The sequence below is a fragment of the Salvelinus alpinus genome, chromosome 6 (assembly GCF_045679555.1).
Source record: "Salvelinus alpinus chromosome 6, SLU_Salpinus.1, whole genome shotgun sequence".
NCBI classification, from domain to species: domain Eukaryota; kingdom Metazoa; phylum Chordata; class Actinopteri; order Salmoniformes; family Salmonidae; genus Salvelinus; species Salvelinus alpinus.
In genome coordinates, this window is record NC_092091.1 from 13,370,573 (window position 1) to 13,396,278 (window position 25,706).

Here is a 25,706-nt window from a genome sequence, read left to right on the forward strand (position 1 = left end):
ATTCATCTTAAGACCGCTAGGTGGGACAACCACATTTCACAGTCATATTCAGTACATTCATCTTAAGACCGCTAGGTGGGACAACCACATTTCACAGTCGTAGTCAGTACATTCATCTTAAGACAGCTAGGTGGGACAACCACATTTCACAGTCGTATTCAGTACATTCATCTTAAGACCGCTAGGTGGGACAACCACATTTCACAGTCATAGTCAGTACATTCATCTTAAGACCGCTAGGTGGGACAACCACATTTCACAGTCATAGTCAGTACATTCATCTTAAGACAGCTAGGTGGGACAACCACATTTCACAGTCGTATTCAGTACATTCATCTTAAGACCGCTAGGTGGGACAACCACATTTCACAGTCGTATTCAGTACATTCATCTTAAGACCGCTAGGTGGGACAACCACATTTCACAGTCATAGTCAGTACATTCATCTTAAGACAGCTAGGTGGGACAACCACATTTCACAGTCATAGTCAGTACATTCATCTTAAGACCGCTAGGTGGGACAACCACATTTCACAGTCATATTCAGTACATTCATCTTAAGACCGCTAGGTGGGACAACCACATTTCACAGTCATATTCAGTACATTCATCTTAAGACCGCTAGGTGGGACAACCACATATCACAGTCGTAGTCAGTACATTCATCTTAAGACAGCTAGGTGGGACAACCACATTTCACAGTCGTAGTCAGTACATTCATCTTAAGACCGCTAGGTGGGACAACCACATTTCACAGTCGTAGTCAGTACATTCATCTTAAGACCGCTAGGTGGGACAACCACATATCACAGTCGTAGTCAGTACATTCATCTTAAGACCGCTAGGTGGGACAACCACATATCACAGTCGTAGTCAGTACATTCATCTTAAGACCGCTAGGTGGGACAACCACATTTCACAGTCATATTCAGTACATTCATCTTAAGACCGCTAGGTGGGACAACCACATATCACAGTCGTAGTCAGTACATTCATCTTAAGACCGCTAGGTGGGACAACCACATTTCACAGTCGTAGTCAGTACATTCATCTTAAGACCGCTAGGTGGGACAACCACATTTCACAGTCATATTCAGTACATTCATCTTAAGATAGCTAGGTGGGACAACCACATTTCACAGTCATATTCAGTACATTCATCTTAAGACCGCTAGGTGGGACAACCACATTTCACAGTCGTATTCAGTACATTCATCTTAAGACCGCTAGGTGGGACAACCACATATCACAGTCATATTCAGTACATTCATCTTAAGACCGCTAGGTGGGACAACCACATTTCACAGTCGTAGTCAGTACATTCATCTTAAGACCGCTAGGTGGGACAACCACATACCACAGTCATATTCAGTACATTCATCTTAAGACCGCTAGGTGGGACAACCACATATCACAGTCGTAGTCAGTACATTCATCTTAAGACAGCTAGGTGGGACAACCACATTTCACAGTCGTAGTCAGTACATTCATCTTAAGACAGCTAGGTGGGACAACCACATATCACAGTCGTAGTCAGTACATTCATCTTAAGACAGCTAGGTGGGACAACCACATTTCACAGTCGTAGTCAGTACATTCATCTTAAGACCGCTAGGTGGGACAACCACATACCACAGTCGTAGAAAGTATGTTTTTCCTCAATAGCGTAGCTGTCAGTAGAGTCAGAGCTAGAAGGGGGGGTGGGGTGGGGGGGCTCAAGTGCAAGTCCTGGTTAAGTGTTTTTTAAATGTTATTTTTATTATAATTTTTTTTTGGGGGGTGGGTGGGTCGAGGTGAGGAGGATTATTTAAGATACTGTTTGAAGAGGTAGCATTTTTATAATTTTCACAATTCTACAATATTATTCCAGTCTTCATAGTGTGGAAATATATATAAAACACAGGAAAATCACGTTTTTGACTGCACTGGGACTTACATTTTATACATGTAAGCAGTAACTCCACTGAATGTGGTATGACTATAGGACAAAGACAATGTATTCAAAATAGCTTCTGAAGTTGCATAATTGTATGTTCGTTAATGGGAAAATATGTCTGTTTTTTCCATTTCCTGAAAGGTTTCTGTTTTGGAGATAATAGGTTTTCATCCAAAAGCGACGCTAATGTCCCTTCCTCTCTTCCTGTCACCCTGTTTCATTGCATGACTATGGAGATAGCACTCTGCTCCCGCTGGTCATTTACCATATGTCAGCACCACAGGAGGTTGGTGGCACCTTAATTGGGGAGGACGGGCTCGTGGTAATGGCTGGAATGGTATCAAACACATCAAACACATGGTTTCCATTGATGCCATTCCATTTACTTTGTTCCAGCCATTGCTATGAGCCGTCCTCCCCTCAGCAGCTTCCACTGGTCAACACCATCCAGAAAAACCAAGGGAGGCTTGAGTCTTCATATATTATCCATGTTGTCAAGGGTGAATCCACAGAGACTATTATAGTCTTTGCAGTTTATCAACAGAACTTGTCAGTAAACGAGTACCTAAACCTAAGATGCAGAGAGATAGAGAGAGGGAGAGAAGAAGCTTAGTGGTGTAGTGTCAATCTCTTCTGAATGCCTTCTGGTTCCTGTGCTACAGCCGCCGGAGATGCTGAAACGGATGGTGACGTATAACACCTCCTTTAGGTCCAACAACAAGAGACAAGTAATCCATACCCATCACCACCTTCCCCTCTGACTCTCCTCTCTTCTCCTTTGACTCTCCTCTCCTCTGCTCTGGAGTGGTTATTAGTAGTTTAGTGGCTGTTTCCCCTTCCTCTTTCCTAACTAAATCAATCCCTCTTCCTTCACCGGAGTGATGCGTGTAGTGACTGCCTCCTTTACTTCTCTGGTTCCCAATCTGTCCTCTTTGTTTGATGCACTAGTTCCTTGTAGTCGCACGTTCGATAACTCAATTAATGACTGTGGAGTGCACATGTATTGGGCATTCTTTTGTCTCTGTGTAGATATGGGGATGGTGTGGATGCTGAATGGTGTACATTATGTGGGTGTACGTCTTTTTTTTGTGTCCAGGTTGACCTCATGTTATCTGACAGTGCATTGTCCTGCTGTCAAGGCCTTTTTAGTATTTGATACAAAATGAGATTGGGACCACAAAAAACTTCTGTACTCTAGGAAGAAAGAGCTCCATGTTTTTACACAACCCTACAGATCATGATTATTGTTAAAAATAACTTTGATTTTACAGTCCTTGTTCTTAAATTCATTCCCTACACTTCCAGATCTGTCGTCATAAACTATGTGCAAATCTCAATTGACACTCTGCTATTCCCTATATTCTGCACTATACTGTATCTGGTGGAAAGTGGTGCACTATAGGCAATTTGAGATGCAGCCTCGTACCTCAGAGGGCCTTTTGTTCTTGTGATGCTTTCAAAAATCTGTTCATGTGTCCATGAGCAAGGAACTTAACTCTAATTGTTCCAGGGTCGCCGTCAATAATGGCTGTTCCCTGGCTCTGACCCCACTCTCTGAGGGTTCTCAGGAGGCGTGGGATATGCAAGAAAACTATTTATCAATTCGCACTTGTACATGTGTGAAATAGGACAAATGTAAGCACCCACTTCATTATTATCTTGTTATGATTATATTCAAAAGACTTCAATGTCATTGCAATGAATAGGCTTGTACTCAGAACGTCATCTTACACAGTCAGATTCAATCAATGTTCATTCAGAAAGCAATGCTTTTATAGAGACGCTTTTTATTCCTTCTTTGTCCATGAATACAGAATGAGGAGCTGTGGCCCTCAGATTTTGATGGACACAGATGACGGTGTGTGTGTATGTGCGTGTGTGTGTGTATGTCAATGAGGCCTGTCCTAGAGGAGAAAGATGAGCCTTCAGATGTCACACTGTGAACGTGACATTAGCAGACAGAGACACGTGAAAGGCAGATTGAACAAGCCTGTTTTGTTTTTTATTTTCAACTCCTTTTGAGATGTTTTGAAGTGAAAATTAGAAATGCGGTCGCTATCTCACTTTTTCAAACGAAAGGGATTGAACAGTGGAGAACTGAAAACTGATGTTCAGTAACAATGGAAATTTGCTTCAAAAATCGATGTTTTATAGAGTGCCTTGCAAAAGCATTCACCCCCTTTGCGTTTTTATTATTTTGTTTCATTACAACCTGTAATTTTAAATAGATTTTTATTTGGATTTCATGTAATGGACATACACAAAATAGTCCAAATTGGTGAAGTGAAATTAAAAAAATAACTTATTTTAAAAAATTCAAAAAAATTAAAACGGAAAAGACGTGCGTGCATATGTATTCACCCCCTTTGCTATGAAGCCCCTAAATAAGATCTGGTGCAACCAATTACCTTCAGAAGTCACATAAGTAGTTAAATAAAGTCCACAGCAATCTAAGTGTCACATGATCTCAGTATATATATACACCTGTTCTGAAAGGCCCCAGAGTCTGCAACACCACTAAGCAAGGGGCACCATCAAGCAAGCGTCACTATGAAGACCAAGGAGCTCTCCAAACAGGTCAGGGACAATGTTGTGGAGAAGTACAGATCAGGGTTGGGTTATAAAAAAAGATCCAAAACTTTGAACATCCCACGGAGCACCATTAAATCCATTATTAAAAAATGGAAAGAATATGGCACCACAACAAACCTGCCAAGAGAGGGCCGCCCACCAAAACTCACAGACCAGGCAAGGAGGGCATTAATCAGAGATGCAACAAGGAGACCAAAGATAACCCTGAAGGTGTCACGACCTTTCAAGATCGAACCCAGAAGCAGACCAGGACAAGGAGCGTAGGAAGAAGGTGAGTATTTATTTACAGTGAAATGTGAAAAGGTAGATATATCCAGATGGCGTAACGGGCAGCGGTGGTGAGTAGATGAGAGGAAATAGGTGAATCCAATGTAGTAGCAGAATCCTCTGTCAACCAGGCGGGAATGGAGTGAATGATCCAGGTGAGTAACTGAAGACAAAACAAACGGAGGTAAGTTCAAGGCAAGCAATACGTAAATGAAAACAACAAAACAAATTCTATCCAACTGGAGTCTGGTACTCAGGCACAACATACTATTCATGGCTAACGATCCGGCAGGGAATGGAAGTCAGGTCAGAGCTTTTGAAGGGTAGAGATGATGATCAGGACAGGTGTGCAGATTACTGACGGGAAACAGGTGCGGTTGAAACCAATCTCCCAATGAGCTAATTCGCCCGGCAACCAGACAGGGTGCGTTCCAGGACACCTGAAACACACTCCAGGACAGACACACAGGCAAACCCAGACTCAGGAAGCGGGATTCGTGACAGTACCCCCCCTCCGACGAACGCCACCGGGCGGACTACCTGGAGCGCCAGGATGGAGGCGGTAGAAGTCACGAATCAGGTCGTCATCCAGAATCTGTCGCCGAGGAATCCAACTCCTCTCCTCTGGACCATATCCTTCCCAGTCCACTAGAAACTGGTACCCTCGACCCCGCCGTCTGGAGTCCATGATGCGGCGCACCGTGTAGACAGGACCACCTCCGATCATCCGAGGAGGAGGAGGACGAGGAGGAGGAGGCAACAGAGGACTGAGGTGAACCGGCTTGAGACAGGAGACATGAAAAGTGGGATGCACTCTAAGTGTTGCAGGCAACTTGAGTCGAACCACCACAGGATTTATGATTCTCTCCACTACAAACGGACCAATGAACTTAGGTGACAACTTCCTTGACTCCGTCCGTAGAGGAAGATCCCGTGTAGCCAACCAAACCTTATCTCCAACCGTATAAGCTGGGGCAGGAATACGGCGACGGTTCGCCTGTATCTGATACCGGTCAGAAACTCTAAGGAGAGCCTTCCTGGCCCGATGCCAGGTCCGGTGGCAACGACGAATATGGGTCTGGACAGAAGGAACCGAGAGATCCCTCTCCTGAGAAGGAAACAAAGGAGGTTGGTATCCGTAAAGGCATTGGAAGGGGGACATCCCAGTGGCAGATGAAGGAAGGGTATTATGGGCATACTCAACCCAGGGTAATTGTGATGACCAAGAGGTGGGATCAGAGGAGACAAGACAACGCAGCGTGGACTCCATCTTCTGGTTGGCTCTCTCCGCTTGACCATTAGATTGTGGGTGAAATCCAGAAGTGAGACTGACTGTAGCTCCAATGGCCAAACAGAAGGACTTCCAGACAGCAGAGGTAAACTGAGGACCACGGTCAGACACAATGTCACTGGGCAATCCGTGAACCCTGAAAACCTCCCTGACCAGGATCTCGGACGTCTCCGTAGCCGATGGAAGCTTGGAGAGAGGAACAAAATGAGCAAACTTGCTGAATCTGTCCACAATGGTCAGAATGACCGTGTTCCCAACAGAAGGGGGCAATCCCGTGACAAAATCCAGGGCCAGATGCGACCAAGGTCGCCGAGGAATAGGTAGGGGATGAAGAAGCCCAGAGCTGGGCCGATTGGTACTCTTGTTCTGGGCACAAACAGGACATGCGGCAACAAACCTCCGGGTATCTTCTCCCATGGCAGGCCACCAAAAACGTCTGCGCAGTAGTGCCATAGTCCGAGCAACGCCAGGGTGACAAGCTATCTTGCTGGCGTGGGACCACTGAAGGACAGCAGAACGGACCGACTCGGGTACGAACAACCGACCGGGTGGACCGTTACCGGGGCCGGGCTGCGTCCGAAGGGCCGCCATCACATCCTCCTCTATCCTCCATGTAACGGCTCCCACGACAACATTCTGGGGAAGAATCGTCTCAGTCTTGACCCCACTCTCCTCCGTCTTAGAGAACATCCGGGACAGGGCGTCCGCCTTCCCGTTCTTAGACCCAGGTCGGAATGTCAGGGAAAAATTAAAACGTCCAAAAAACAAGGCCCACCTAGCCTGACGGGCGTTGAGACGTTTAGCCGATTGTACGTAAGCCAGATTCTTGTGGTCAGTCCAGACCACAAACGGTTGCTCCGCTCCCTCCAACCAGTGCCGCCACTCCTCCAAGGCAAGCTTCACAGCGAGAAGCTCCCGGTTACCCACATCGTAGTTTCTTTCAGCTGGAGAAAGACGACCAGAGTAGAAAGCGCAGGGATGGAGTTTACCGTCAGTGGAGCTACGCTGGGACAGGATGGCGCCCACACCCACATCAGAAGCATCCACTTCCACAACGAACTGACGGGAAGTGTCAGGTTGAGAGAGAATCGGGGCGTTGGTGAATCGGCTCTTCAAGTCCAGAAATGCTCGGTCTGCCTCAGGAGTCCAACAGAACTTTCTGGTGCAAGACGTCAGAGCAGTTAAAGGTGCCGCCACCCGGCTGTAGTCACGGATAAACCTCCGATAAAAATTCGCAAACCCCAGGAATCTCTGGAGCTGCAATCTTGTAACGGGCTGGACCCAATCCCGAACCGCCCGAACCTTCTCTTGGTCCATCTTGATCTCTCCCCTGGATATGATGTACCCGAGGAAGGACGTTGTATGGGCGTGAAAATCACACTTCTCCGCCTTCACGAACAGACGGTTCTCCAATAACCGGTGCAGGACCTGCTTGACATGCAGAACGTGGCTAGAAAGCTCCTTTGAGAAGATGAGGATATCATCCAGGTAAACGAACACAAAAATCCCAATCATATCTCTCAAAACGTCATTCACCATGCTTTGGAACACCGCCGGAGCGTTGGTCAATCCAAACGGCATCACCTGGTACTCAAAATGTCCCATCGGAGTATTGAACCCAGTCAACCACTCGTCCCCCTCCTTGATCCGAACCAAATGATAAGCATTACGTAAATCAAGCTTCGTAAAAACCGTAGCACCCTGTAAGGAATCGAAAGCCGAGCTCATCAAGGGCAGGGGATACTTGTTCTTAACCGTAATGTCATTCAAACCCCGATAATCAATACACGGTCGAAGAGAACCATCCTTCTTGCTCACAAAAAAAAATCCTGCTCCCAAAGGTGATGACGATGGCCGAATGAGACCTGTAGCTAGAGACTCCTTGATGTAGGTCTCCAAGGCCTCACGTTCCGGTCGAGAGATACTGTATAACCGTCCCTTGGGAAAGGCAGATCCAGGAAACAGATTAATCGCACAATCATAAGGTCGGTGGGGAGGAAGAGACAGAGCCTTCTGTTTACTGAATACCTCACCCAACTCGTGATATGTTTCTGGAACCAGGGACAAATCAGGAGGAGCAGAGTCACTGACCTGACTGGAAACAGCAGGAGAACAGGCAGTCCTAAGGCAGTTAGCATGACACTCAATGCTCCAACTAGTTACCTTCCCTGTCACCCAATCAAACGAGGGATTGTGTTCCTTCAGCCAGGGGTAACCAAGAACCAGAGGAACATGGGGCGAGGACAAAATGAAGAAAGAGATAAACTCTGAATGATTTCCCGACACCAACATCTTAACCGGTTCAGTCCTCATAGTGATCCGTGCCAGACTACTGCCGTTCAGAGTGGTTGCTTCAATGGCTTCCGGCAATTGCTCCTTGGAAAGCCCCAGCTGTTCCACCAGGTCGGCATCCATAAAGTTGCCATCGGCACCTGAATCGATAAAAGCGTTCAGGTCAAAACTCTGATCCTTATTCATAAGGGTCGCAGGAAAACGGGGTCTGACAAGATCCTTGAGAGATTGAAACTGACTCGCTAAAATTCCTCCCAAATTAAGCGAGCCGGGCAGTTTTAACGGGCGCTGTGGACAAGCGGAGTTGTAATGTCCCGATCTACCACAGTAGAAAGAGCTATTGGTCTCACGTCTACTTTGGCGCTCCTCCTTAGTTAGCCCGTGTCCCCCCACTTGCATTGGTTCAGAATCTGGTGGCAAGACTCCTCCACTAATCCCTTGTGGATAATAACGATCAATACGTCCTGGTTCACCTCCTGAACCGAATGGTAACCGAGTTACAGATTGATTGGATAGACCCCACTGCTTCTCCCTCCTTCTCTCTCGGACTCTATTATCAACCCGAATAGATAAAGCGACCAAGCTGTCTAAGTCACTAGGCTCTGGATAAGAAATCAGCTCATCCTTAAGTTCATCTGACAACCCCTTGTAAAAAAACGCTTGTAGTGACTCCTCATTCCAACCACTCTCCACAGCCAATGTCCTGAACTCAATCATAAAATCTGCCACACTGCGATCTCCTTGGCGAAGAGAGAACAAACGTTTAGCTGCGTCCTTACCTCGGACTGGATGATCAAAAAGCTTCCTCATCTCTCCCGTGAACTCCTGATATGAAGCCGTGCAGGTTCCCTGTCGTTCCCAAACGGCTGAAGCCCATTCCAGAGCTCTTCCACGCAACAGTTCAATAACAAAGGCTATCCTAGCCTTGTCAGTGGCGTAAGAATGGGGCTGTAGATCAAACACTAACCCACACTGCATAAGAAACGAACGGCATTTTCCCAAATCCCCTTCATATTTATCAGGCGTCGGTACCTTGGGTTCACGAAATGGAACCGCTTCAGACACGGCAGGTGAGATGGGTGAAACCGGTAGTGAATGAATCACCTGCAAACTGAGCTGATCCTGGACTTGTGTCAAGCTAGCAGATAAATTCTGGATCGAACTCGCTATCTCCTGTAGCGCCGTATTGTGTTGTCCCAATCTCTTCTCCTGCAGGGTAATGGCATGGCAAACGGAGTCCAGGTCCGCTGGGTTCATTACTGGCCGGATCGTTCTGTCACGACCTTTCAAGATCGAACCCAGAAGCAGACCAGGACAAGGAGCGTAGGAAGAAGGTGAGTATTTATTTACAGTGAAATGTGAAAAGGTAGATATATCCAGATGGCGTAACGGGCAGCGGTGGTGAGTAGATGAGAGGAAATAGGTGAATCCAATGTAGTAGCAGAATCCTCTGTCAACCAGGCGGGAATGGAGTGAATGATCCAGGTGAGTAACTGAAGACAAAACAAACGGAGGTAAGTTCAAGGCAAGCAATACGTAAATGAAAACAACAAAACAAATTCTATCCAACTGGAGTCTGGTACTCAGGCACAACATACTATTCATGGCTAACGATCCGGCAGGGAATGGAAGTCAGGTCAGAGCTTTTGAAGGGTAGAGATGATGATCAGGACAGGTGTGCAGATTACTGACGGGAAACAGGTGCGGTTGAAACCAATCTCCCAATGAGCTAATTCGCCCGGCAACCAGACAGGGTGCGTTCCAGGACACCTGAAACACACTCCAGGACAGACACACAGGCAAACCCAGACTCAGGAAGCGGGATTCGTGACAGAAGGAGCTGCAAAGCTCCACAGCGGAGATTGGAGTATCTGTCCATAGGACCACTTTAAGCCGTGCACTCCACAGTGCTGTGCTTTACGGAAGAGTGGCCAGAAAAAAGTCAATACTTAAAGAAAAAAATGAGCAAACACGTTTGGTGTTCGCCAAAAGGCATATGTGGGAGACTCCCCTAAAGAAGTACTCTGGTCAGATGAGACTAAAATTGAGATATTTGGCCATCAAGGAAAATGCTATGTCATGCGCAAACCCAAATAATTTCATCACCCCGAGAACACCATCCCCGCAGTGAAGCATGGTGGTGGCAGCATCATGTTGTGGGGATGTTTTTCATTGGCAGGGACTGGGAGACTGGTCAGAATTTAAGGAATGATGGCTAAATACAGGGAAATGCTTGAGGGAAACCTGTTTCAGTCTTCCAGAGATTTGAGACTGGGACAAAGGTTCACCTTCCAGCAGGACAATGACCGTAAGCATACTGCTAAAGCAACACTCCAGTGGTTTAAGGGGAAACATTTAAATGTATTGGAATGGCCTAGTCAAAGCCCAGACCTCAATCCAATTGAGAATCTGTGGTATGACTTAAAGATTGCTGTACACCAGCGAAACACATCCAACTTGAAGGAGCTTTAGCAGTTTTGCCTTGAGGAATGGGCAAAAATTCCAGTGGCTAGATGTGCCAAGCTTATAGAGACATACCCCAAGAGACTTGCAGCTGTAATTGCTGCAAAAGGTGGCTCTACAAAGTATTGACTTTGGGGGGGTGAATAGTTATGTACGCTCAAGTTTTCTGTTTTTTTCACAAGAAAAAATATTTTGCATCTTCAAAGTGTTAGGTATGTTGTGTAAATCCAATTATACAAACCCCCCCAAAATAAATTTTAATTCCAGGTTGTAAGGCAACAAAATAAGAAAAATGCCAAGGGGGTGAATACTTTCGCAAGCCACTGTAGTTACAACCATTGCATTGCTGAAATGTGTTGGTTTTAGCAATAAAACATTGGTTTTTGAAGCAACAATTTTATTTAAAGAGTTGAATATATAGTTAGCTGATATTCATACTGCCGTTCTTATCACTACAGTCGCATAGACCTTTATTTTACAAAGCTCGAGATGGAAACATATATGGAAAACGGATCCACAACCTTGGCTTTTCTCATATTATTAAATGAATCCATTTAAAGTACATTTAAAGACATAGAAGTGGTTGTCAAAAGAAATCTAGCTCTTCAACACTCAGCACACTCATTCTCTGCTAGGGCCTGATTACATGCAAAAGTAATTTAGATACATAATGATAAATGATACGCTACATTGACCTGGTTTGTGTTGAACCTATGAAGAAGTTTTACAATGTTGTAAACTAACAAAAGAAAGAACTGCCATTTCAGTTTACATCACAGATTGTGTAAAATGTCAGAATTATCCAAATCCTTTGTATGAACTAGAGCAATAAATCAGTTGAGGCCAGGGTGATATAAGGCTATAATTGCAGGCCTATTGCTCAACCATGTTTCCTAGTGGTGCTAAACCTCAATGCAGAAATGACACGGTGAACTATCTAATCCAGAGGCTCTTAAGCTTTTTCAGCTCGAGACCCAAATGAAAAATGTACTGTCCTCGAACAACCCAAAATAAGAAGAAACAGTGTGTGATTTATAAATGTTTACTCATAACTCGCGACCCACCTCTCACATTCTCAGGGCCGACTTTGGGTCCCAAAGAAACCCCGGTCTAATCATATGATGTTTGTCTTTCAGAAATATGTTGAAGACTTTGATCCCCTCTCCATGGTACTGTATGCCTCAGCTTAGCCTGTATATATCTGCCAGACTATTAGACATATAGGACCATGTCATGTATGTGTAGAACCAACCATATGCAAATACATCTCTTTGAAGAAGTAGATCATTCATATCCCACTAGGCACAGACGTCAATTCAACGTCTAATCCACGTTGGTTCAACGTCATTTCATTTAAATTACGTGGAAACAACATTGATTCAACCAGTGTGTGCCCACTGGGATGCCAATAAGATCGTTACCAAGAGACCAAACAGAAGATGTGCCTTTGAAAATCTGTGAATTGTGTCTTTGACTATAAAGCTGTGTGCAAATGTCAGTCTCCATCCAATGTGAGCCATGCCTTCTAGGTAACCATAGATCCTCATTGAGTCACTTTTACAGCCGTTCTGTGTTATAGCCTTCCTGGAAACCTCAGTGGAACATCTCTTTTGTTCTCATCTTCCTTTGAAAAAGTAAATGCACCGCAGGGAATCAGTTTTCTACATCTAAAGCCATATATCATGAAGATATAATGTGTAGATTGTACCATCTATACAATCTTCGAAAAAAAGGTGCTACAGTATATAGAACCTAAAAGGGTTCTTCGGCTGTCCCCATAGGATAACTCTTTGAATAAGGAAGGTTCTATGGGGACTGCCGAAGAATCCTTTTGGAACCCCTTTTTATGTGTACATGTCTATTCACTGTGATCCAGTGTTGTGATGTAACCATCCCGCTCTCTGGCTGTGTTAACAGTTCTCCTCGGAGCAGATAGCTGGACGAGACGTGAAACTGCTGAGAATCAAAAAGGTAATCAGAACCCCTCCTCAGGATGAACTGTCCAGTTATGACTATACTTCTCAGGTTGCTAAGCTTTTTATGAAGGAAAGAAGGATCAAAACACATTTTCCTTCAGGGACCATATAGCTAATCTTGCCCTGCAGAACCATTCCTTTATTGCCTCAGACAGACATTCAGTAGGATGATGACAATGCATCTAAAGCTTTAAACCATATGTAATGAATGGATTACATGTAATTTCAATGTCTACCAGCATGTTAAATGTGCAACCAGAGGGGAAAAAATCTAGACCACCTTTACTCCACACACAGAGACGCATACAAAGCTCTCCCTCGCCCTCCATTTGGCAAATCTGACAATAATTATATCCTCCTGATTCTTGCTTACAAGCAAAACCTAAAGCAGGAAGTACCAGTGATTCGCTCAATAAGGAAGTCGTCAGATGACGCAGATGCTAAGCTACAGGACTGTTTTGCTAGCACAGACTGGAATATGTTCCGGGATTCTTCCGATGGCATTGAGGAGTACACCACATCACTTACTGGCTTCATCAATAAGTACATCGATGACGTCGTCCCCACAGTGTCTCTACGTACATACCCCAACCAGTAGCCATGGATTACAGGCAACATCCGCACTGAGCTAAAGCGTAGAGCTGCCGCTTTCAAGGAGCGGGAATCTAACCTGGACACTTATAAGAAATCCCGCTATGCCCTCTGACGAACCATCAAACAGGCAAAGAGTCAATACAGGACTAAGATTGAATCGTACTACACTGGCCCCGACACTCGTGGGGTGTGGCAGGGCTTGCAAACTATTACAGATTACAAAGGGAAGCACAGCCGCGAGCTGCCCAGTGACACGAGCCTACCAGACAAGCAAAATAACTTCTATGCTCGCTTTGAGGCAAGCAACACTGAGGCATGCATGAGAGCATCAGCAAATCCGGATGACTGTGTGATCACGCTCTCCGTAGCCAATGTGAGTAAGACCTTTAAACAGGTCAACATTCGCAGGGCCAGACAGATTACCAGGATGTGTACTCCGAGCATGCTCTGACCAACAGGCAAATATCTTCACTGACATTTTCAACCTCTCCCTGTCTAAGTCTGTAATACCAACATGTTTCAAGCAGACCACCATAGTCCTTGTGCCCAAGAGCACCAATATAACCTGCCTAAATGACTACTGACCTGTAGCACTCACGTCTGTAGCCATGAGGTGCTTTGAAAGGCTGGTCATGGCTCACATCAACACCATTATCACATAATCCCGAGACACACTCCAATTTGCATACCGCCCCAACAGATCCACAGATGATGCAATCTCTATTGCACTCCACAATGCACTTTCCCACCTGGACAAAAGGAACACTTACGTGAGAATGCTATTCATTGACTACAGCTCAGCGTTCAACACCATAGTGCCCTCAAAGCTCATCACTAAGCTAAGGACCCTGGGACTAAACATCTCCCTCTGCAACTGGATCCTGGACTTCCTGATGCGCCGCCCCAGGTTGTAAGTGTAGGTAACAACACATCTGCCACGCTGATCTTCAACACGGTGTCCCTCAGGGGTGCGTGCTCAGTCTCCTCCTGTCCTCCCTGTTCACCCATGACTGCATGGCCAAGCACGACTCCAACACCATCATTAAGTTTGCCAACAACACAACAGTGGTAGGCCTGATCACCGACAACGATGAGACAGCCTATAGGCAGGAGGTCAGAGACATGGCCGTGTGGTGCCAGGATAACAACCTCTCCCTCATCGTGATCAAGACAAAGGAGATGATTTTTGGACTACAGGAAAAGGAGGACCGAGCACGCCCCCATTCTCATTGACGGGGCTGTAGTGGAGCAGGTTGAGAGCTTTAAGTTCCTTGAAGACTCCAGCCACCCTAGTCATAGATTGTTCTCTCTACTACCGCACAGCAAGCGATAGCGGAGTACCAAATCTAAGTCCATAAGACTCCTGAACAGCTAATCAAATGGCTACCCGGACTATTTGCATTGTCGTCGCATTGTCGCCCCCCCCCCCCATTTTTACTCTGCTGCTACTCTCTGTTTATTATCTATGCATAGTCACTTTACCTCTACCTACATGTACATATTACCTCGACTAACCGGTGCCCCCGCACATTGACTCTGTACCGGTACCCCCCGTATATAGCCTCGCTACTGTTATTTTATTGTTGCTCCTTAATTATTGATATTTTTCTTATGTTTTATTTTTATGTTTTATTTTATAGATAATTTTTTAAATCCAGTTTATTATAGTAAATGCACTTTTTCCCCCTCTTTTTTTTCTTCTTAAAACTGCATTGTTGGTTAAGGGCTTATAAGTAAGCATTTCACTGTAAGGTCTACACCTGTTGTATTCAGCATTTCACTGTAAGGTCTACACCTGTTGTATTCAGCATTTCACTGTAAGGTCTACACCTGTTGTATTCAGCATTTCACTGTAAGGTCTACACCTGTTGTATTCAGCATTTCACTGTAAGGTCTACACCTGTTGTATTCAGCATTTCACTGTAAGGTCTACACCTGTTGTATTCAGCATTTCACTGTAAGGTCTACACCTGTTGTATTCAGCATTTCACTGTAAGGTCTACACCTGTTGTATTCAGCATTTCACTGTAAGGTCTACACCTGTTGTATTCAGCGCATGTGGCAAATACAATTTGATTTGATCTCTCTTACCTTAGGTTGGACCACTTGATCTGGCCGTGGAGGGGGGTGTAGACTCCCCTCTGGGAAAGCTAGTGGTATCTGCCATTTATGATGGAAGCTCAGTAGACAAACATGGTGAGTCCATAAATGTCATAACGAAGTCCATAAGAAAGCAACCCCATTTGTATATGTTAAAGCATTCTATTCAAAATGCAATTCATCAATACTGCTTTTAGCCATTCCTTGTTGTTGGTGTACATAGACAAATGATTTTGTGTTTCAACACTTGATTGATTTTGGCTTCATATAAAGAACCTGACAAACATGAATCTCTTTCCTTACGCTCTGTTGTTAACAATTAAAGTTGGAATGTTGTTTTGTGTATGATTTCAGAATAGCAATGAGAAAATATTTATTATACCCAATCTCTCAGTCTGATATTCATCAGGCTGACTCATTTCATATCCTCCTGGAGACGTTATAGTAGAAATTAATCCCAGGCTTTTGAGTGGGATCTGGTTCCAAAGCAAAAATTAAATCTACATAGGCAGCACTAAGGTTGTGGTTTGTAAAAAATAAATAAAATGCAGACAGCAATTAATGAGTTTATTGTCCCATGTGTGTTTGTGTGTGTGTGTGTGTGTGTGTGTGTGTGTGTGTGCCTCCCCAGGTGGGATTGTACCAGGAGATGAGGTGATGGCTGTGAATGGGAAGGTCCTGACTGACTCCTCACTGACAGAAGGAGAGAATGCTCTGAACTTGGCCTGGAACAGTGGAGGGGTACTACTGTCTCTTTTACAGCAACTCTGACAACAATATCTTCGATCAGAAATACTGGCGGGTGTATTTCTCACAGCCTTAATCGATGAGTTAGGCAGCTTACGCTCATGACTATTCTCATTAAACAGACATGTATCATATTGATGCTGTATTGTTTGGTACTACCCTGATCATTTGTACTGATGGTCATTTATTGCCGTACATGAGTTTTATTGATATGGTTATAAAGGCCAGCCCCAATCAAAACATTCACAATCAGACCAGTTGGTTTTATAGTGAAGAGAGGAGAGGGGAGGTGTGGGGCGGAGAAGAGAGAGGAGGGGCGGAATCAATTTTACCAAAAGGTCCTTTGTGATATTTTGTAACCATAGAAATACTGTATGGAAGAGGGATAGACATGTCATCACAGTTTTAGGAAGATGTTATATGAGCCAAACGCGATAGATTTTTTTATTCCTTTATATGTCTGTGTGTCTTTAGGATTGGATTGAGCTGGTGATAGCAGTGTCACCTCCAAAAGAATACGAAGATGAGGTGTAAGTACATTTGCCATCAACTCAACATGTAGTATAATCTCTGGTTATACCAAAGGTTGCTGGATTGAATCCCCAAACTGACAAGGTAAAAATCTGTCGTTCTGCCCCTGAACAAGGCAATTAACCCACTGTTCCCCGGTAAGCCGTCATTGTAAATAAGAATTTGTTCTTAACTGACTTGCCTAGTTAAATAAAGGTTCAACATTTTTTTTTTATGTGAATGCATAGCCTACAAATGCTCACAATGATTCAACTGTAAGTAGATGCTGGGCGTACTGTTTTAATTCACTTTTTTATGTGTCAACTCTGATGTGATTTTAGCTAGATGGCCACTCCCTTAGTGAACCTGGTCAGTGTTGTGTATGTCTGTCAGACTGTGTATCTGTCCATGTTCATGTCTCTTTGTCGTGTCTGTCCCACTGTGTTTGTCCGACTGTGTCTGCGTCTTTACGTGTGTGTCCAGCCCTAAGTCAGCATCAGTCACTCCCACTGCGAACAAAAAGGTGTTTCAAGGCAGTGCATCAGTGTACAGACACGGCTACCAGCTCCAGTTTTAACCCTAAACTCCCACCCTGAACTGAGGGTAAACCCTTACCCCCACGCACCCCTTTGCCCCTGACAGAAGGGGATGTTTGCCATGATCTGTTTAGCCCTAGGGGAGGTGGACTATTTGTTATTGTGCACTATGCATCTAATTCATGTGACTGTCAATCAGAAACAAGGACACACCAGCTTCAAGTCAAGTTTTATACCTCTCATTTTAGACACTTCATTTCACAATGAATGACACAGTGCCCGTCTTCTAGAGCCATAGACATACTGCACATATGTGTATATCTAATGATCTGTCCTAAGAGGTCACTGCCATACGTAGCGTAACATCAGTCTTGACATAGCCTTCTGCCAGCCTTCAGCAGTTGCTCTGAATGACGACAGTCAATAGGGACTGTTACATGTTTTGACCTACATTTACATTTAAGTCATTTAGCTGACGCTCTTATCCAGAGCGACTTACAAATTGGAAAGTTCATACATATTCATCCTGGTCCCCCCGTGGGGAATGAACCCACAACCCTGGCGTTGCAAGCGCCATGCTCTACCAACTGAGCCACACGGGACCACAGTACTAGTCAAAAGTTTGGACACACCTACTCATTCCAGGGTTCTTCTTTATTTGTACTATTTTCTACATTGTTGAATAGTAGTGAAGACATCAAAACTATAAAATAAAACAAATGGAATCATGTAGTAACCAAAAAGTGTTCAACAAATCAAAATATATTTTATATTTGAGATTCTTCAAAGTAGCTACCCTTTGCCTTGATGACAGCTTTGCACACTCTTGGCATTCTCTCAACCAGCTTCATGAGGTAGTCACCTGGAATGTATTTCAATTAACAGGTGTGCCTTGTTAAAAGTTCATTTGTGGAATTTCTTTCTTTCTTAATGCGTTTGAGCCGATCAGTTGTGTTGTGACATGGTAGGGGTGGTATACAGAAGATAGCCGTATTTGGTAAAAGACCAAGTCCATTTTATGGAAAGAACAGCTCAAATAAGCAAAGAGAAATGACAGTCCATCATTACATTAAGACATGAACTTCAGGCAATCCAGGACATTTCAAGAACTTTGAAAGTGTCTTCAAGTGCAGTCGCAAAAACAATCAAGCGCTATGATGAAACTGGCTCTCATGAGGACCACCGCAGGAAAGGAAGACCCACAGTTACCTCTGCTGCAGAGGATAAGTTCATTAGAGTTACCAGCCTCAGAAATTGCAGCCCAAATAAATACTTCACAGAGTTCAAGTAACAGACACATCTCAACATCAACTGTTCAGAGGAGACTGTGTGAATCAGGCCTTCATGGTTGAATTGCTGCAAAGAAACCGCTACTAAAGGACACCAATAAGAAGAGAAACAAACACGAGCAATGGACATTAGACAGGTGGAAATCTGTCCTTTGGTCTGATAAGTCCAAATTTGAGATATTTGGTTCCAACCTGTGAGATGCAGAGTAGGTGAACTGATGATCTCCGCATGTGTGGATCCCATTGTGAAGTATGGAGGAGGAGGTGTGATGGTGTGGGGTGCTTTGCTGGTGACACTGTCTGTGATTATTTAGAATTCAAGGCACACTTAACCATCATGGCTACCACAGCATTCTGCAGCGATACGCCATCCCATCTGGTTTGCGTGTAGTGGGACTATAATTTGTTTTTCAACAGGACAATGACTCAACACACCTCCAGGCTGTGTAAGGGCTATTATAGCAAGAAGGAGAGTGATGGAGTGCTGCATCAGATGACCTAGACTCCACGATCACCCAACCTCAACCCAATTGAGATGGTTTGGGATGAGTTGGACCGCAGAGTGAAAGAAAAGCAGCCAACAAGTGCTCAGCATATGTTGGAACTCCTTCAAGACTGTGAAAAAGCATTCCTCATGAAGCTGGTTAAGGGAATGCCAAGAGTGTGCAAAGCTGTCATCAAGGCAAAGGGTGGCTACTTTGAAGAATCTAAAATATTTTTTGATTTAACACTTTTTTGGTTACTACATGATTCCATATGTTATTTCATAGTTTCGATCTCTTCAATGTTATTCTACAATGTAGAAAATAGTAAAAAATAAAGAAAAACCCTTGAATGAGTAGGTGTGTCCAAACTTTTGACTGGTACTGTATACTGGGAAATTACTATAGTGGTGGTCCCCAAACTGTCCCAACTGTTTTGGTGCTGTGACCCACCAAATGCTTTTTTGGAATGTTCCCATGTACCAACCAAATTATGACCTATCTAGTTGAAACAATTCATGGCTCAAATAGAATCCAATGGAACCCACCGGTGGATTCAATCAATTCATTTTGGAGAACACAGACCTATAGGGTTTCTCCACACATCTGCATGTGGTGTTATTTCTAACTTGCTTCTACTTGTGACTAAAGACATGTTTTACGGCTCCTCAACGGTTGACATCCAAGTAATTCACCTGTTTCTGTCTTTCTGTAGGACGTTCTTCTGAGTCACTTCGTCACCCAGCCTGTCAAACAAGCCATACCCACCAACCACCCGTCTCATTATCTCTGACATACTTCTATCGTCACAATCAAATCCCTGCATCAAACTGTTTCAAATGCAATGCTGATCATTACTGAAAACAAGTCTGTTGAACCAGAACCACGCTGTGATGTGCTACCTGTAAACTGTCTGAACTTCATCCTCTGAGTTTCATTTAGATCCCAGTACAGATACTTCTGATATATATAATAATATGGATCTGGGGTACATAATCCCCAGAGCTATATATGTAGAGAGTTGAGACATTGAGGTTACTGCATTATTATGTATTTACATGACACTACAAAATTCTATTGCAGCCATGTTAGCTCCCCATTTAAATATGGGCAATATTTAAACGATGCTGTGTAACTGAATGTCTACAATTAGAACATTATTTCAACATTCTAAAATGTGGCCCAACTCTCTAAATACATGGCTCTGGTAACCCCCCTTCTTCTCATATTAGTACACCACAGCAAAGGAAGTGTATCTTATTGAGTTTTGAGTCAATCCAGTGGTGAAAACCTGAACTCCGAAGAGCCCGAGTGTCAACAGGCCTGTATTGTTCTTTCCCAAGTGGAGCTGGTAATACTGACAGTCTAATTAAATGCTTAGTGCATCTCAATGAGCTTCTAGTATGCCATAGATCAAAGCATGAGCTGCCAAACACCCAAACATGTTAGTAGCGGTGTAAACTGTAGGCTATAAAAAAATAAATACAGCAGACCCGAGGCCCAGCAGGTAGGCAGGCACACTGTGATGTAATCAATGTCCCTCCTCTGAAATCAACGCCCTCAGAATCAATAAAGGTATTTGTTCACTTTGACTGATGAGATTTTCTTGACTTAGACGATTCAGACAGTTTATAATGCTAGAATTCTAATGCATTAGTTAGTTTAATTTCTCTCTCGCTCTCTCTCTATCATTGCATTAATAAAACATATTGTTGTGGATATCTTAAATCTCACTCATTATGCGAAATGATTAACGTCCAGAGGGGGCAGTCGTGTTCCACTCCTGGTCTAAAGTGGAGTTCCTGATTTTACAGTACTTGGCAAGGTCTCCCTTAATGGTTTGGTAATTCATTTGGCCACTTGTCGTGTCCAATTTACACTGCGGGAACACATAAAATATTAATCTTAATGATTGTAGCCTGTGTGAAGTTGTTTGTACATTTATCAATTGCATGTGTCTACAAATGAAGTACTTCAATTAGGAGTGCATGCCTAAAGCTCTAATACACAAGGCGATGATGTAATAGCGATGCTCACTGCTCAGGCAATGACGTTCAGTTCATTTTGAAATGTGGTGGCATACGTGACTGTCTATAGACCATTGTGTGTGAATGCATTGGCTCGACCGGGTTGTGTACAGTAGTCGAAGGCTCATGCTCAAGACAAAGGTGGCCTAGAAATTGTGTCTCGCGTTCCCTCCTCCTCCGTACCCGGTTTCAGTACCGTGGCCAGCTCCTGGTAAAAGAACAGAACGCCAGATGGTCACGGAATCCATCAATCATTTCTGACAGTTAACCAATTGTCTTTTGTTTGAGGACGTGATAGACTCTAGCTTCGTTTAAAAACAAATAGGGAAAAAACTCTGGTCTCTGCAGATGTGATTTCTTGTTTGTTTCTTTCAGTGGTTTTTTGTTTTGTTTTTTGGAAACACATTCAAGACAAGAGGAGAAAGTAAGAAGATGCACCACATCTGCGATTTTTTTGACCGATTGTAAAATAACTTCCGTAGCCTAATTTTGAATTAAAATCATCTCTCTAGAGTGTCTTTTTGTTGCACTCGGTGACTGAAGAAATTTTGAAAATTACAGTGGAGTCAAGTCCAGTTGCTCTTGGAACGTTATGATCTCACGACACAAACCGGTAGGTGTTTTGGATCTGTGGGCGCTTGATAAATGGCTCAGCTGTTGAATGAGTTGGTCGAAACAGTTACATTGCGTTCAGAAAGTATTCATACCCCTTGATTTATATTCCACGTTTGGTTGTGTTACAGCCGGAATTCAAAATGGATTAAATCGATTTTTCTCTCACCCATCTACACACAATTCCCTACAATGACGAAGTGAAAACATGTTCTTAGAAATGTTTGCAAATTTATTGAAAATTAAATACAGAAATATCTTATTTACATCAGTTTTCACACCACTGAGTCAATACTTTGTAGAAGCACATTTGGCAGAGATTACAGCTGTAGGTCTTTCCACACCTGGATTGTGCAACATTTGCCCACTATTCTTTGCACAATTATTCAAGCTTTGTCAATCTGTCTGTTAATAATTGCCAGACAACCATTTTCAGGTGTTGCCATGGATTTTCAAGAAGATTTAAGTCAAAACTCTAACTCGGCCACTCAGGAACATTCACTGGTCTTCTTGGTACAGTAAGCAACTCCAGTAGATTTGGCCTTGTGTGTTAGGTTATTGTAGTGCTGAAATGTGAAGTAATCTCCCAGTGTCTGGTTTAAAGCTGAATGAACCAGGTTTTCCTCTAGGATTTTGCCAGTGCTTAGCTCCATTCCACTGGATCGGTAACTGACAGACTGAATTAACTGAATGAAAGGAGGATGAGAGGATAGGTCACTGAGGTCCTACAGAGGGGGTTTAGAGGGTATTGGGTAGATATATAAATGATAGACAGAGAGGGAAGAGAGGAGTGGGGTAGCTACAATGTTGTTGATCCATCCTCAGTTATCTTTAATAGCTATCACAGCCATTAAACTCTGTAACTGTTTTAAAGTCACCATTGGCCTCATGGTGAAATCCCTGAGCGGTTTCCTTCCTCTCCGGCAACTGAGGTAGGAAGGAAACCTGTATCTTTGTAGTGACTGGGTGTATTGATACACCATCCAAAGTGTAACTTATAACTTCAACATGCACTACTTCTTCTCTTTTTTTTACCCATCTACCAATAGGTGCCCTTCTTTGCCAGGCATTGGAAAGCCTGCCTGGTCTTTGTTGTTGTATTTGTGTTTGAAATTCACTGCTTGACTGAGGCGCCGTACAGATAATTGTATATGTGGGGTATTTGAGACAGGATGCACCTGAGCTCAGTTTTTCGAGTTTCATAGCAAAGAGTCTGAATACTTATGTAAATGAGGTATTTCTGTTTTTCATTTGTAATAAATTAGCAAAAATCAAATCAAATCTGTTTTCGCTTTATCATTATGGGTTATTGTGTTTAGATTGATGAGGAAAAAATTAAATGTAATGAATTTTAGAATAAGGCTGTAACGTAACAAAATGTGGGAAAAGTGAAGGGGTTTGAATACTTTCCAAATGAACTGTATGTGCCCTATATCTTGCTAGATGCCCAATCATGCTGTGCAGACTGTCAAGATGGCATAGTGACAAAATATATGCTATTTTTGTTTGTTTTATGTTTTTGTCTGGTCAGGGCCGGACTAACGCATTTTGGGCCCGGGGCACATGCCTTTTTTTTTAGGGAAACAGATGTTTTTTGGGAATACAGATGACTTCCTGCATTTAAACACATTTTTCCATGGGGCAGAGAGAAAAATTTGCTGTTTTATAGCTCGTCTCATGCTATTCTTCATATTGTGCCATGACATTTTTGCAGTTTTAAAGCAAATTTTCTGCAATTCGACACATTTTGCCATTGCTTATGATGTGTTGGTTAAGACCTCCAGGGAACCCCCGGACCCTAAAAAAAACGATTGTTATTTATTTATTTAAATGTGGGTGCCCTGGGGCACATGCTCTGCGTTCCCATTCGGTAATCCAGCCCTGCTTCACGTGTGTTATGTGTTCATTCTTTCCTCCTGGCAACTGGCAAGGTGAGTGTGTGAGTGTGTGAGTGTGTGAGTGTGTGTGAGAGAGAGAGAGAGAGAGAGAGACCTCTCTATGTCACTAAATGATGCATGACCAGCATTCACCCCTGACCCTCAGTCAACAAAGAACATCATTTGGAGCACTACTGACACACACACACTCTCTCTTTCCTTTCTACTATCCACCAGTTATCTCAAGATCCCAAGAGAGGTTAGCGTACTCAGAAAAACATATCTGTAGTTGTGTTTGAATGACTGTGTGTAACCAGAGCTCTCCCCAAGTCGTGCAAATAACTACGTCTCTCTCATGTTGTGTTGAACCATAGAAACAACAGAGAAGAACTAGTTACTCTCCTCTTCTTCTTCTGTAATTGGCAGGATAAACCCATTGGGATCAGACATCTCTTAAAAGGTCCTGATGACCTCTAGGTTCACTGAGCGGACAGTGAATACCTAGCAGTGGGCTGAACAGCCGAGACGGTTGCCAGTCTGTCTGTCTGTCATTCAGTCTCTTTGGCCACATGGCCATTAATTGTGATGGTTAAGTTCTGTTCCTGAAAGGCTGCCCATAACATGAAACCAATAACACATACCTGTTCCTGAAAGGCTGCCCATAACATGAAACCAATAACACATACCTGTTCCTGAAAGGCTGCCCATAACATGAAACCAATAACACATACCTGTTCCTGAAAGGCTGCCCATAACATGAAACCAATAACACATACCTGTTCCTGAAAGGCTGCCCATAACATGAAACCAATAACACATACCTGTTCCTGAAAGGCTGCCCATAACATGAAACCAATAACACATAACTGTTCCTGAAAGGCTGCCCATGAAACCAATAACACATACCAGTGCACAACTGGAGCAGCTGAAAGGTAGGGAAGTCAGTCAGTCAGTCAGTGGTCTCTTTGGGTCTCTTTGGCCACTGGTCAGTGATTTTCTGTACGTTTCCTGAAGGTTTACTTTTGGTCATGTAGTGGATATTTAACATTTCTTTCTGGAGATGTCTGTGAAAGCTACTGGGTATGTCCCTCATGCCAACTTATTCTTATGCTTCCCACGCCTTCCCAATTGGGGAGGTATTTTGGTGCGGGACAGGAAATTAAGGGGCGGAGTTACAGATTTGGCATTCCCCCTGGCTCGGGGGTCGAGGCAGGGATCAGGTATCGTGTCTAGACGACCAGCTGTGCATCTTCACTCCGTGCCCCTTCCTCCCTGCCTCTCCCGCTGGAATCAGGAGTCACCTCTGAACTTAAACACCTCAGCTGGCCACTGCACAGATTATCTAATGAACTATTATATAAAGATTAGTCAATCTACTCTTTGCATTCTGTAGCTCGGACTGATGAACTTCGTGAACAACCGGAATGTCTTTGGGATCTATAGAGAGAATAATCCTGAAAAAAAAGAACAGAATAACATACTTAACATTTCAGGATGCCTTTCATTTTTCCTGTCCCTATGTTATGTGGTTTAGTGTGTATGTGCAACCTAGTTATTCTGCCCCCACTGTGTTCTTTCTGGCCCTCAGGGCTGAATGTGCTGAATGTGTAGAAATGTAAAGAATACATGGAGGAATATGATTATGTAATTCCTAGAAATTCCATTCTGTTTGGGATTTAGATTTAGCATGTTTCAACATTCTTCTCACGTACCACTCGTCTCTGTGATGTCAGCATTGGTACTTCTGGTTCTCTCTCTCTCTCTCTCTCTCTCTCTCTCTCTCTCTCTCTCTCTCTCTCTCTCTCTCTCTCTCTCTCTCTCTCTCTTTCTCTCTCTCTCTCTCTCTCTCTCTCTCTCTCTCTCTCTCTCTCTCTCTCTGTGTCTCTCTCTCTGTGTCTCTCTCTCTGTGTCTCTCTCTCTCTCTCTTTCTCTCTGTGTCTCTCTCTTCTCTCTTTTCATTCATGCTCACTCGTCCTCTTCTTTGATCACCCCCCTCTCTCTTTCCTCTGTGTCTTGTTCACCCCTTTCTATTTCTCTCACCATCCCTCCCTCCCTCCCTCCCTCCCTCCCTCCCTCCCTCCCTCCCTCCCTCCCTCCCTCCCTCCCTCCCTCCTT

At 43.8% G+C, this 25,706-nt stretch overlaps 1 protein-coding gene and 1 long non-coding RNA gene across 2 annotated transcripts in view; one reads left to right on the top strand and one right to left on the bottom strand.

The window, feature by feature from the left end:
* The window catches only part of LOC139578182 (harmonin-like), a 49,508-nt gene extending 28,841 nt beyond the window's left edge, over positions 1-20,667 (top strand). Inside the window, exons 15-20 of the mRNA XM_071405475.1 lie at positions 11,978-12,010; positions 12,759-12,812; positions 15,508-15,607; positions 16,143-16,252; positions 16,733-16,788; positions 19,791-20,667. Coding sequence (XP_071261576.1) covers positions 11,978-12,010; positions 12,759-12,812; positions 15,508-15,607; positions 16,143-16,252; positions 16,733-16,788; positions 19,791-19,803 — 366 coding nt within the window. The 3' untranslated portion in view covers positions 19,804-20,667. The remainder of the gene's footprint in view (positions 1-11,977; positions 12,011-12,758; positions 12,813-15,507; positions 15,608-16,142; positions 16,253-16,732; positions 16,789-19,790) is intronic.
* LOC139578183 (uncharacterized) lies at positions 9,703-10,204 on the bottom strand. Its single transcript, XR_011675505.1, has 2 exons — positions 9,977-10,204; positions 9,703-9,871 (listed from the first exon to the last, which is right to left on the bottom strand). It is a non-coding gene; the product is annotated as an uncharacterized lncRNA (long non-coding RNA).
* Positions 20,668-25,706: the final 5,039 nt, after the last annotated feature.